The sequence below is a fragment of the Acipenser ruthenus genome, chromosome 11 (assembly GCF_902713425.1).
Source record: "Acipenser ruthenus chromosome 11, fAciRut3.2 maternal haplotype, whole genome shotgun sequence".
NCBI classification, from domain to species: Eukaryota; Metazoa; Chordata; class Actinopteri; order Acipenseriformes; family Acipenseridae; genus Acipenser; species Acipenser ruthenus.
Genome location: NC_081199.1, coordinates 40,095,931 through 40,110,829, shown reverse-complemented (window position 1 = coordinate 40,110,829; position 14,899 = coordinate 40,095,931). Strand labels below are relative to the sequence as shown.

The 14,899-nt window shown below is 45.9% G+C and overlaps 1 protein-coding gene across 1 annotated transcript in view; it reads left to right on the top strand.

Annotated features, from left to right (window-relative positions):
- LOC117426223 (potassium voltage-gated channel subfamily H member 8-like) overlaps positions 1-14,899 on the top strand; it is a 56,949-nt gene that overhangs the window by 25,013 nt on the left and 17,037 nt on the right. The window contains exons 3-6 of the mRNA XM_059033913.1: positions 5,248-5,481; positions 10,922-11,056; positions 12,691-12,830; positions 13,635-13,890. Coding sequence (XP_058889896.1) covers positions 5,248-5,481; positions 10,922-11,056; positions 12,691-12,830; positions 13,635-13,890 — 765 coding nt within the window. The remainder of the gene's footprint in view (positions 1-5,247; positions 5,482-10,921; positions 11,057-12,690; positions 12,831-13,634; positions 13,891-14,899) is intronic.

Here is a 14,899-nt window from a genome sequence, read left to right as displayed (position 1 = left end):
AACTTCACAGCTGAAGCGTGTGTTGGGCAGTGATGGGTGATGTGAGTGATGGATTAAACTTCACCGCAGAAGTGTGTGTTGGGCAGTGATGGGTGATGTGAGTGCTGGATTACACTTCACCGCAGAAGCGTGTGTTGGGCAGTGATGGGTGATGTGAGTGATGGATTAAACTTCACCGCAGAAGTGTGTGTTGGGCAGTGATGGGTGATGTGAGTGCTGGATTACACTTCACTGCTAATTTTATTATATTATGGTATATTTAAGGGATAATGGCATTGGTCTGACGTGTTACAAGGTAATAATGAAACTCCTGAGTCATTATTTGAACGAAGGAGTCCCATTATTAACAAGGAACACGCCACAGCGATGTCATCATCACTCTTCTGCTATAACTTTTATTAAAGGTATTTAGACTTTCACTTTAATCAATGATATCACATTGCAGTGCCAGATAGAGTGGTTCCAAATCCACAGGGTTGCCATTGCTGGGGAGGCTATGGTTATCTAACGGTTCGGCTCCATAATAAAATGGATTTTCCAGAATAACGCGTTTTGTTTTTTTCTGCAATGGTTATGAAATTATTGTTCAGTCAGGAAACTCATGTGATAGATGATTTATTAAAGCTTAGACAACACTACTACATTATACATATTTCTACACTGCATTCTTTGGCGTTTTGGCCTCACTTTTCGAGGTACCCCTGCCCATAAATTAGCTTGTAGATAAGTGGAGAGGCTGGCTGTAGGAAAGCCATGGGCAGGGGGGCAGGATAGCAGCCAAAAAGCAGGTGGAGGCTGGGGAGGAGGATGAGCTGTCGTGCACAGCAGGGACGTAGCAGGTCAGATATAAATCCCTTCCTTGCAGATCACTGGACGTATTGTTTATTGGAAGACAAATAAAATACTAGCTATTCAACTGGCGGTTTGTTCTGGTATTGGAAGCTCCTAAAATCTGCTTAATGTTTACATGGTTTGATCTAAGGCTAAAAGTGAGTTCCCTGCCTGAAGCACCTCTTTGCTTAATTACCAGTGACCATGTTCAAGTATTCAGGGTTAGCACATTTGGAGCTGGTACTTGAGGTGTTGTCTGCCATCCATACCCCTGTTTTAATGGACTCCTAATGATCTGGCCCTGTTTCCCTCCCCTCTTCAATGTGAAGTGATATAAACAGTGGAACTCTTCACAGCTCTGCTGTCTGAGCTCAGTTACCTCAATCGTTAGATAATCATTAGAGGGCAGCGTTCATTAAAACAATTTTTCAAAGGCTTATAGATGGTTTGTAATTAAGAGGCTTTTTCTTTACATGGGAGCACACATTGCTAATAGGCTAGCTGTTTTATTTTTTTGCAGATCTAATTTGCACTGATGAAGACAGATTATTTGAACAGTCCCTAATGTTCTGAGAACAAGTCTGTATTGTTTTACAGCAAAGTGCGAAAGGTGAACTGGCTTATGTCTCTAATGTGCTCCCTTCTAAAAGTTTCTCATAGTAAAAGCATAACAAAGTGTAATAAAGCATATGCAGTGCAAAGCCCAGAGGGGTATGATAAAGCATACTTAAAAAAACCTGGAAAACCATAATAAATGCATAGTATAACCACAGGCCATGCAAATTTACCAGGGTAGAATTCCCCGTCCGGTTTCTGTCCAGCGCTGTGGCTGGCGTCCCTGCGGTCCTGGACACTCTCTTCACTTAGTCCCTGCTCTCAGTGATGGGACTGTTCTGTCTGCTCAGGACGATGAGACTGCTCTGTCCCTGCCCTGTCCCTGCTCTGAACAATGGGACTGCTCTGTCCCTGTTCTGAGCGATGGGACTGCTCTGTCCATGCTCTGGACAATGGGACTGTTCTCTCTGCTCTGATCGATGGGACTGCTCTGTCCCTTCTCTGAACGTTGGGACTGTCAGGGAGCTGCACTCAGATATGCTCTGTTAAACACTTCAATATCCTTGCAAGGATGCCACTCCACTTATCAGCTAAATCAGTTCCTGCTGAATAATGGAAGGAAATGTGATTGCTTTAATACATCCACAAGACTGTCCCGATTAAAGATTTACACAGCCTTGTGACACAGTTACCCAAACTCAGTTGAATTGGATCTTCCAGTCAAAAAGCTCCCAAGCACTCTACTCTAGCGATGTCTCTGATATAATATTATATGAGGCTGCTCTTCGACCCACTCCTCCTGGACTCTCTGCACCATCACTGTCTCGCATACAGACTAGTACATAGGGTAGGAGAATATCATACAGGATACCACACAAGCTGATATCCAATTCGGGGCACTGACTTACACTGAGGGTCGGAATGTGCTTGTATCACACAGCAGCCTAGTATATATACAATTTTTTACAATATATACTTAAATAAGAATAATTAAACAATATAGCTAATCTTAATGTGACAATTTCTATCTGATACATATAGAATATGGCATAGGGTGCTGAGAGAGAGAGAGAGAGAGAGAGAGAGAGAGAGAGAGAGAGAGGAGAGAAATTCACAGTATAGAGTTCAGAGCAGCTCCTGGTCTTACTGGCTGCTCTGATCTTAAATGGAAGAGAAAAGTTAAACAGCAGCTTTTTTGTAATGCCATATGATTTCCATCTAATGCAACCTATCTGATACAAAGAAGCTTCAGATGGCTGTATCACATAATATCAGGGTCATATCCAATTATAATACAATCATTGTATCCACCCTCCCTCGCAGGCGTTCTCTCACTGATATAGACTTTCTTTAATTTATATATAGATTTATTTTACAACTTATATTTGTTTCAACAGGATTCCATTTCAGTAGTTCTTTCCTTGGTTCCATTTTTTGTGTTTAATTTGTTTTAGATTTTTTTAAAATTAATTTGTAGGTTGTGAAGCGTAGAGTTCTTTAAAAGTTAAAAAGTTAATAACAGGGGGGCTCCCGAGTGGAGCATCCAGTAAAGGCGCTCCGTGTGGAGTGCAGGATGTGCCCTATAGCCAGGATGTCAATAACAGTTAATAACAGTATTACTTGACTTGCTATGCCAGAGTAATGGACTCGGGGATTCATTATTTTAAGCTATGCAAGAGCTCAGTGATCTGAACCTGTTGATCTCCGTGTGAATGCTCAGACCTGAACCTGTCGAGCTGCATGCGAGAGCTCAGAGACATGAACCTGTTGAGCTGCGTGCGAGAGCTCAGAGATCTGAACATGTTGAGCTGCGTGCGAGAGCTCAGAGATCTGAACCTGTTGAGCTGCGTGCGAGAGCTCAGAGACATGAACCTGTTGAGCTGCGTGCGAGAGCTCAGAGATCTGAACATGTTGAGCTGCGTGCGAGAGCTCAGAGATCTGAACCTGTTGAGCTGCATGCGAGAGCTCAGAGATCTGAACATGTTGAGCTGCATGCGAGAGCTCAGAGATCTGAACCTGTCGAGCTGTGTGCGAGAGCTCAGAGATCTGAACATGTTGAGCTGCGTGAGAGAGCTCAGACCTGAACATGTTGAGCTGCGTGCGAGAGCTCAGAGATCTGAACCTGTCGAGCTGCATGCGAGAGCTCAGAGATCTGAACCTGTTGAGCTGCATGCAAGAGCTCAGAGATCTGAACATGTTGAGCTGCGTGAGAGAGCTCAGACCTGAACATGTTGAGCTGCGTGCAAATGCTCAGACCTGAACCTGTTGAGCTGCATGCGAGAGCTCAGAGATCTGAACCTGTCGAGTTGCGTGAGAGAGCTCAGAGACCTGAACCTGTCGAGCTGCGTGAGAGAGCTCATGAGATCTGAACATGTTGAGCTGCGTGCGAGAGCTCAGAGATCTGAACCTGTCGAGCTGCGTGTGAGAGCTCAGAGATCTGAACATGTTGAGCTGTGTGAGAGAGCTCAGAGATCTGAACATGTTGAGCTGCGTGACAGAGCTCAGAGATCTGAACATGTTGAGCTGCGTGAGAGAGCTCAGAGATCTGAACATGTTGAGCTATGTGACAGAGCTCAGACCTGAACCTGTTGAGCTGCGTGAGAGAGCTCAGAGATCTGAACATGTTGAGCTGCATACATCTGAAAGGATCCTGTGAAGAGTTGAAAGAGCACAGCAGCCTCAGCAGAATCATTATTATTAGTAGTATTAAAACTACCCCGGCAAGCATGATCCCTGGCACACTCAGGGCGCTGGACAGAACGCTAGCTGGTCTTTCTCACCCTGGGTCTGGACCTGCTCAGAAGCACTAAGAGCTGCATGCACGTTTCACACAATCAGGGCTAGATTCTCAGAGCTACATTTCTAAAATTTATTTAAAAATAACAACTCAAGACTACTTCCAAGCCGCAGAAATAATCCCTGAGTTCCTTGTGTCTGGTTTGATACCGTTATTGTGTGCATTTGTCTCTTCTGAAATAATTGCGCTAATGACCTGTTGAGGTTCTCCTGGCTCCTTCGTGTCACACAGTGGAAACAGCGGGGGCTGGTTTTCTGCTTGATTGCTCCGTATCTCGAGTGAACAGTGTTTTCAGCTTGTGGGTAGTGTGTAGTTTTCAGCTAGACTTGTGATTTCAGAGATTTCCTTTTAAGTGTTATTTCAAATGCAGCTTGCTCTGGAGCTCACTCGCACAGACCCAGTGGGAAGCTGGTTTCAGACCAACACTGATTGGCTCATAGCACACAGTGTGACACCCTCCAGATAGGAATATGGTAAATGGCGTGGAAATAAAGTTATGAATACTTGTCGAGACACATACACTGACTGAAGCACTGAAAAACACAGACACACTAAAAAAAACACACACTGAAACACAAACACTGAAACACAGACACACTGAAACACACACATTGAAGCACTGAAACACACAAACAGACACACTGAAACACACACATTGAAGCACTGAAACACACAAACAGACACACACACATTGAAGCACTGAAACACACAAACAGACACACTGAAACACAGACACACTGAATCACAGAAACATGCTATTGTGGTCAATAGTGGGGACAGAGTGTGTTTGTGGTCAATGTGTTTGGTTGTGTAACTGCTGGAGGGACTCGCTCGGAGCTCATGGACAGTTTGAGGCTCGGTGTGTAGGAGAGGTAAGAGGGGTTCTTCAGAAGAGTGTTGGTTTATTGATTTGAACTCCCCCACGTCAACTGTATTCCCCTCTCTATCTCCTCTTGTGCTGGGGAAAGTGTATTTCCAGTCTCTCTACCACCCCCCACCCTCACTCACACTAACCCCTCCATCTCACTCACACTAACCCTACCTCCCCTCTCTTTCTCTCTCAGATAGTAACTTCGTGCTGGGCAATGCGCAGGTCCAGTCTCTCTACCCCATCGTGTATTGCTCGGACGGGTTCTGCGAGCTGACTGGCTATGCAAGGGCGGAGCTCATGCAGAAGTGCTGCGCATGTCACTTCCTGTACGGGGCCGAGACCAGTGACAAGCTGATCGCACAGATCCAGAACGCACTAGATGAGCGCCGAGAGTTCAAGACGGAACTGGTGTTCTACAAGAAGACGGGTAAGACACACATACACACAGACACAGACACCCACCCACACAGACACAGACAGACACAGACACACACACAGACACACACAGACACAGACACACACACACACAGACACAGACACCCACCCACACAGACACAGACACACACAGACACACACAGACACAGACACACACACACACACACACACACACACACAGACACAGACACAGACACAAACACACACAGACACACCAGACACACACACACACAGACAGACACACACCCACACAGACACAGAGACACACACACCGACACAGACACACACACACACAGACACAGACACACACACAGACACACACCCACACAGACACAGAGACACACGCCGACAGACACAGAGACACCCACACACAGACACAGACACACACACACAGACACAGACACACACTGACACAGAGACACACACACAGACACAGACACACACACACACACACACACACACACAGAGACACACACAGACACACACAGACACAGAGACACCCACACACAGACACAGACACAGACACACACTGACACAGAGACACACACACAGACACAGACACACACACACAGACACACAGACACACAGACACACACAGACACACACAGACACAGAGACACACCCACACACAGACACAGAGACACACACACACAGACACACAGACACACACACAGACACAGAGACACACACACAGACACACACACACACAGACACACACACACACAGACACACACACACACACACAGACACACAAACACACACAGACACACACAGACACAGAGACACACCCACACACAGACACAGAGACACACACACACAGACACACAGACACACACACAGACACAGAGACACACACACACACAGACACAGAGACACACACACAGACACACACACACACAGACACACACACACACAGACACAGAGACACACACACACAGACACAGACACACACACACAGAGACACACACACACACACAGAGACACAGAGACACAGAGACACAGACACAGAGACACACACACAGACACACACACAGACACACACACACAGACACACAGACACACACATGTTCCCTGGCTTCTCAACAGAGACCAGTGAGAACACTGTGTCCCCACATTGTCCCCACACTCTGTGTCCCCACACTCTGTGTCTCCACATTGTCCAGCACACACTGTCCCCACACTGTCCTGCAGCGAGTATGCAGTTGCTCTATTCCACATAACCATCTCACTAGGACGTCACAGAAGTTATAAAGGAAGAGAAGCCTGTGAAGTAATGGTAGTTTTACTTTTTGTAACTGTTTTCCTGTCAGGAGTGTAACATCATTAATTTAAACTGTTCTAGCAGGACTCCAGCATTCACGCATGCAAGTTACACAAGCAGAACACAACACGCTGATATATAAGACACTGCTCTGCTCCAAGGTTTGTTTTGTTTCCGTGGAATTATAAATCACTGTAAAATATTTAAATCAACCCTTTTTAAAATATAGTGGCCTCTGCTGACAGCCCCTCAGAGTCTCAAATACATATTTTATTCAAAGACTCAGAAACAAGGTCACAAAAGCATGCTGGGAGCAGGTAGAAGGAGCAGGTGCAGGACTGAGCTGTAGCACCACTCATTTCTCAGTGTGTGCAGTGTGTTCTTTAAAGAAGACTGTGACCTCAGGCGCTTCTGAATTGATATAATCTAATTGATAAATGGGCTGTATCGTACACGGTTTATTACATTTATTTGAAATAATTAATCTCAAATGAAAGCAAATCTTGAGCCTGAGGGGCTCGCAGGGAGCTCGGCTCTGATTCGGTGAAATTGGAAGCACCACAGCAAGCCCTCCTGTAAACGACAGTGTCGGCTCATCACGACTCAGATCAGCTGAGGTGTGTGTCTTTGTGAGTGTGTCTATACATAGCCTTGCCACTGAGGTCAGTCCAGGGACCAACACAAGGGGGGCTTTAATAAGATGCTGGCCTTCCTACCGAAGGGACACACTTAATACTGAATACAGGTGTGGCTGGAATATTGAAGAGGACTTTACAGTACACTGATGTCAATAGAAGAGCAAGGCTTGTGTTTGTTGGTCTTTCAGACTGCTGCTTGCTTGACTCTTAATAACTTCCCAGCTGCTATTTCTACTTGTGGAATTAATGAATCACAGCTCAAACGTAACCAAGCACTGCCTTCTGTAATTACAAGGCAATCTTTCCCACAAGAGAAGCTTGTGGCAGTTTTGAATATTGCATTTCCTATGAGTGTGACCGCCTCAACAGTATCAAATAACGCTTATACCTGTGATATCAATGGAGCTCTCGTGCTGGTAGGAGGCTGTGGTGTCCCCATGCTGCACCAGCCTGCCAGCCTCTGATCTTCCTTACCTTGCTTGCCTTCGTCTGGTGCGCTGCGTTCCCTGGCTAGTGTTCTCGTCAGTTCCGTGGCCGTTGACATGAAATGTATCTGAATAAATCGGCAGCAATTCACAGTCCTTATGTGCACACTACTGTATATGGGAAAGACAAGTTTCTTGGTTCTGCAGACACATACAATCTCGAATATTTTTTAACTAGGTTCTGTGCCATTGTTACACGATTATGACGACTGTAAGAGTAAAGGGCACCACCGCACCTTCACTGTGAATTAACACCTCGTGGGGGTCAGCCACGACAGCATCAATTTATTAATGCACGCTTCTGCACAGCAGGGAAAGACTGTGGAGATCGTATTATAACCGTTTCCTGAATGTGTCGGTACAGCAGTGACAGCAATCACTGTGAGCTGGATCGATGAGCGCAAGGAGAGCGTGTGTATCTCTTTACAGAAACGTGTCTGCAGGACACTGGCAAGGAAGGGAGGGGGGAGGGGAAGAGGGAGCGCCCTGCCCTCCAGAGGGAATTCACCTCGTTCAGCACTTTGGGTTTCACACACACTCACATTCCCACAGTAGAAGCCCAGCGAAGTGTAATAAAGCATACTGAAAGCGTGGTGATGGATCACCCGATACACATGCCCGCGTCAGTGACACTCTGTCGCTGGAGATGAAAAGCGCTCAGTGCCTACTTGCGCTGGTGCATAACACCTGTAACATGTTAAACCAGCGCTCAGTGCCGCACCGCCGCGGACCAGCAGCCAATTGTAAGCTAGCAAGCCAATATAGAAAGTGTCACATGACAGTTGTTCGTGTGGTGTTTTAGCTTGCTGAAATCATCTTTCTAAACTTTATTTTTATTTTTGATGGCGCACATTGTAAGTGATATTCGCTCAGCCAATAGACAGGGACGGGACGTTGAAAAGAATTGTGGGAAATGTCGTTTTAAGACCTTGAAATATACCTTTGTTTCTATGCCTGATCCTACATTTCCCACAATTCTTTTCAACGTCCCGTCCCTGCCTATTGGCTGAGCGTCGCAGAACAAGCAGGGGCGGCACATTCAAATTTCAAACTACACAGACAGACACGGAGCATTTCGCTTGTGTGTTTTTAAGTTACTAACTGTCTCTGTTGAACCGAATACTGTTTTGTTTTTAGCCGTATTTGTATTTTCATCGGCAGACGCGCTCTGGATGCAAGTACAGTGCTGACATGTCATTTCCTAAAATTTATATTAAGCGAGATTTCCCGTAAATATATAAAGAAAAAAGGGAGTGTATATTTTAGCACTATACAACAAGACCATGTACGGAATTAAAATGAATGGACTATAGAATAGTCGTCATTTTTTAATTTTATTTTTTTAACAATTTAATTGGTTTAAAAGCAAACAAGATTATCCATAAACTAATGTTAACAGAAAATAAATATAAAAAGAGAATTTCGACAAAAGCTGCCGGGAAGCACTGTTGCTGCTGATTGCTTGTTTCTACACGCTTTGAAAAGGGAGTCTCGTCTTCCAGAATATCACTTACAATGTGCGCCATCAAAAATAAAAATAAAGTTTAGAAAGATGATTTCAGCAAGCTAAAACACCACACGAACAATTGTCATGTGACACTTTCTATATTGGCTTGCTAGCTTACAATTGGCTGCTGGTCCGCGGCGGTGCGGCGCTGAGCGCTGGTTTAACATGTTACAGGTGTTATGCACCTGCGCCAGTAGGCACTGAGCGCTTTTCATCTCCAGCGACAGTGTGTCACTGACGCGGGCATGCGTATTGGGTGGATGGATAGGGAGGGCTTCTGTTGGTCTGTTGTTATTCATTTTATTTTTTGGTGCTTATTTGTAGATATTTTTGAGTTTTATGTAAAACGTTTTTTTTCAGGACATTCGCTTTTTATATACTGTATGAAATGATTGTGTTACTTTTGTTTTTTTCTGTCACAGTATTTTTGCAGGTTATTTTTATTTTCACAGTGAAAGGGGTGAAGTCAATGTGTATGGTAAAGCTTGCAAAAAAAGCAAACCATAGTAAATGGTGGCAAATACATTGTATAACTATGGAGAAAGCATGAAAAACCTGCAAAATGAATGTACAAATTCACCATAATAAACTTTTATAAGGGAATCCAGACACACACTCTCAGAGAGGCAAAGCAGAGCAGCTCTGTTTACTCTACTGCTGAGGAAAAAGATTTTGTAAAATGTGAGTGCAATAAGCTGAGGGCATGTGGCGAGATATCTTGACCAAGGATTGAACAAGCAGAGGTTCCCTGCTTGCAGTCTCCGAGTTTAGCCCCAAATTAGGCTGCTGCATCTCCCCATTCATACTCGACACCTCCTGCAGCACAGCGACCCAGCAAACAGAGCTTTGAGACTCCTGACATCATCCTAGCTGCTGCTTCTCCATTCCTCATGCTAGAATAAACCACGCTCTGCTGAAATCCTTCTAGAGTGCACTGAGTGCAACATTCAATAAGAAAAAGGGACATCCATATGGTGGCAGATGTGAATGGCACTGTTGTTCAATCAATGAAATCGTTGATCTCTATGGTGCAAAATGTGAAACGATACAGGAGGCACAGCCCTCTCTCATTTCAGAACACATTCTTTTGAAAAAGGTATTTCTGCACAACAAGCCATGTTTCAGACACTTTAAGTTGTTTCATGTTTTACTTTTATTGTAACATTTGCTTTTTGTAGTCTACTTTCATGAGAAAAATTGTACAAATGCATTTGTGTGTAAAGACATTGATTGTGCCCAGCATGACTGCATTCAGAGCTCATCCCCTCTCTGCGGGAGGTTCCACTACAGTGCATTTAAAGCAGTGCTTGCTGTTCTCGTAGATTGCAGTGCTGTGCACACTGCCCTTGAGGCTTTGCAACACTGCACTCTTCCCAGGTAGCCTGGACCTGCCCATCGATCCAGATCACCTTGGAAAGCAGGTGCAATTATTATACTGCCTAATCAATAGTGAACTGAAATCCTTCTTCTCTCTTTCCCCTCTCCCTTCACACCTCCCCTCTATATCCCTCTCTCTCTCCCTCTCCCCCTCTCTCTGACAGGTACCCAGTTCTGGTGCTTGCTGGACATCGTACCAATTAAGAATGAGAAGAGCGAGGTGGTCCTGTTCCTGGCCTCTCACAAGGACATCACCGATACCAAGAAACGCCTGGCAACTGGGAACAGCTGTGACACTGGTGAGAGGGCTGTGAGGGACTGGGTGTAACTGGGAGAGACTTGGGAGTGGAGGTAGATAAAAAAGATCGCTCAGAGAAGTGTGGTCTAGTGGTTAGATCTGAGGGACTGGGAGAGAGGCAGTACGGTATAGTGGTCAGAATGGGTTATCAGTCAGTATAGAGTTGAAATCAAATAATAATTGAAATCCAGCAGGTGCCCTCTGTTTTGTAAGGAATGGATTTGAAGACAAGGTGCCAGATTACTTGAAGCTCAGTTTCTAAAGCGCAATGGCTCCTGTAATGGGCTTTTAGGAAATGCACAGGAGAAGTGACCCTGAACACACGAGAGAGGGGGTGAGAAGGGAATGCAGCTCTTCAGATAGAGAAAGCAAAGCTCCTCACAAATCCCTGTGCTGATCTGGGGATTTACAAAGTTAATATTTATTCAGTGAACAAAGAAGCCCTTGCTGACTGCTGCCTCCAGCTAATGCCATTTCTTAAAGGTATTAGAAATTAAAATGTATATTTTTTCAAAGATTTTTTTGCAGAAAAAAAAATTCTAGTAAGGTATAATCACAGTTCCAATACCAAAATAAAATTTGACATTGTTGAAATAATCATCGTCCAACTTATAGTTTTAATTTGCTTTTTATTTGGACACATAGTAAAACCAGGAATGGATCAAACTGCTGTGCAATGGGAGTCTTATTTCCATTCCTGCTGACACCAGCCGTAAAAGCTGAATTTCTGAAAAATGACCACCAGGAACTCTCTGTCCTTGTTTCATACATCAAGTATTCATTTCTAAACCACCTCACTAAAGAAATGAAGGTTTTGGCACAAGACCCCAAGGTTAATAAAGGACAAGATTTTCAGACAATAATCTTCTTCACAACTTCCCTCCCAACCCAGCCACATCCTATTTCCTCATTGTGATGTGGTCCAGTCAATAAGAAACGCATTCTGCAGAGAGACAGGCTGGCTTTGTGCATGTTGGTCACTGGATGTGTCTAAAGCGCAATCAGTGTGCAATTCTCAGATTATAATAAATATAAAACTAAAGCAGTAAAATATCTATACCGTTACTGTAGATCCAAATTCTATGACATTTTTGGCTGTGGGGGAAATTTGGAACGATATTTCCTTTTCTCTCTCTCTCTCTCTCTCTCTCTCTCTCTCTCTCTCTCTCTCTCTGTAATTCCCAGTGAGATTAGGAGTTTGAAGCTCTAGTTCACAGCAGTTCCTGTGCAGCGATCATTAAGAGCAGTAAAATCACACCACTCAATTAATCACTCCCACAACTACGCTCCCTACAATTAAGCCCCGGTGCTGCTGAGCTAATTGGATTGTCAAACGAAATGAGTGCAGACACAGGAACATCCATCCAGTGAACTCATCCGAGTGATTCACACAAGAGCCTGCTTCTGCCTGGCTCAGCAGAGACACAGACAGAGAGGGGCAGAGGGGAGTGGAAGAGAAGAGGGAGAGAGAGAGAGAGGGGAAGACAAACAGAGATAGGAGGGAGAGGGGTGAGAGAGACAGAGGAAGAGAAGAGGGAGGGAGGGAGAAAGAGCTGGTACTGCGGAGGCATTGTAAAAGGGAGGGTCTGACAGCACTTGAACTGGACTCCCCTCCCCCTTCCTGTTTCCCCCCAGGTGACGAGGAGGGTCAGGAGGTGTACAGAGACACGCGCCCCCCCGGGTTCAACACCAACCGCCGGCGCAGCCGAGCCGTTCTGTACCACCTGTCAGGACACCTACAGAAACAGGAGAAGGGCAAGCTCAAGCTCAACAATGTGAGTACAGCACAGCATTGCACACTGAGTACAGCACAGCGTTGCACACTAAGTACAGCACAGCACACAATGAAACATTCAGAACAGAGAGGCCAGTCTAGCACTGCGTGCAGGACGGCTGAGAGAGTATCACTGTGCAGCATTGATCACTGTCTACAGGGGTGGGGGAGAGGGAGGTGATGGGGCAAAATGAGCCTTATTCATATTGAAGTTTTATATTAAAACAGCTGTAATACATGAGTTCTACTGCACAGGATTAATAGCAATACTCTGTTCAACAGCTGCTGTGTCTCCCTATCTCTAACTCTCTTCCCCTCTCCTCCCCCTCACTCCCCCTCACCCTTACCCTATCCCCTCTCCCCTCTCCTCCCCCTCTCTTCCCCCTCACTCTTCCCCTCTCTCTTCCCCTCTCCCTTCCCCTCTCCCCTCTCCTCCCCCTCACTCCCCCTCTCCTCCCCCTCTCTCTTCCCCTCTCCTCCCCCTCACTCTCCCCTCTCCTCCCCCTCACTACCCCTCTCTCTTCCCCTCTCCTCCCCCTCACTCCCCCTCTCCTCCCCCTCTCTTCCCCCTCACTCTTCCCCTTTCTCTTCCCCTCTCCCTTCCCCTCTCCCCTCTCCTCCCCCTCACTCTCCCCTCTCCTCCCCCTCACTCCCCCTCTCCTCCCCCTCTCTTCCCCTCTCCTCCCCCTCACTCTTCCCCTCTCCTCCCCCTCACTCTTCCCCTCTCTCTTCCCCTCTCCCTTCCCCTCTCCCCTCTCCTCCCCCTCACTTTCCCCACACTCCTCCTCTCCCTCTCCCTCTGTAGAATGTGTTTGGAGAGAAGCCCCCTGTCCCAGAGTACAAGGTTGCAGCCATTCAGAAGTCGCGCTTCATCCTGCTGCACTACGGCACCTTCAAGGCGGGCTGGGATTGGCTGATCCTGCTGGCCACCTTTTACGTGGCAGTGACCGTGCCCTTTAACGTGTGCATCAGCGTGGTGGGGGGGCGGGATGACTGGAGCTCCGCCTCTCGCAGCCCCCCCAGCGTCAGCGACATCCTGGTGGAGATCCTGTTCATGCTGGGTGAGGGACTGAGGGGCGAGCCGAGCACATCCTTTACACTCTCTTTATCCTGCCGTTATCTTTCTGGACACTTTCGTTTAACTTTCTTTATACTCTAATACTCTCTTTAGACTGTCTTTATTCAGCGCTTCCTCTATTTCACAGTTCAGTAGTTCATGAAATAGGCAGACCCTGGTTAGCTGACAGTAAATTCTAAAAGTCCTTTCTCTCATTCACTATGTTCACCATCTTTCAAATTGGCGCTCAAATCGTTATCCTTTCTTTCTTTTCTTTTGGTGATTGTGACTCGTGGGGGACAATGGCACTGACTACAGGCAGGCAGGCACCATCAGGGTGTGGAGTGTGCAGCAGTGTGGAGTAGTGGTTAGGGCTCTGGACCCTTGACCGGAGGGTCGTGGGTTCAATCCCAGATGGGGATACTGCTGCTGTACCCTTGAGCAAGGTACTTTACCTAGATTGCTCCAGTAAAAACCCAACTGTATAAATGGGTAATTGTATGTCAAAATAATGTGGTATCTTGTAACAATTGTAAGTCGCCCTGGATAAGGGCGTCTGCTAAGAAATAAATAAAAATAATCAGGGCCTATCTATCTGCCTGACTGCAGATATTAGGCAGATATTAATTTTATTAATACATTTTTTTTATTAAATTAACATTAGAAAAACTGCAGCGTGTGCCACTCTTGCTGCAGAGGCTCTTGCTGTAGAGGTGTGAGGAAGTCTCAAAGCGATGCTGTGTTGTTAATTGAGCAATTCTGTCGATTCTCTGCTCAGTCCCTTCTGTTCAATAACATTGATCCAGTGCAATATTTACTATATATATTACCTGGATCCTTCTCAATGGAGTTGGTCCACAGCACATTTATCACATTGCAGGTGGATGGACCCATTTGACCCTGTGCCCCGGTCTCTGTGTTGGAGAAGCTGTGGAGCTGCTCCTGCTCAGTTGTGACAGCGCTGTGAATCTCTCTCCATTGACTTTGCTGCGTGATCAGAGCTGTGACGAGCT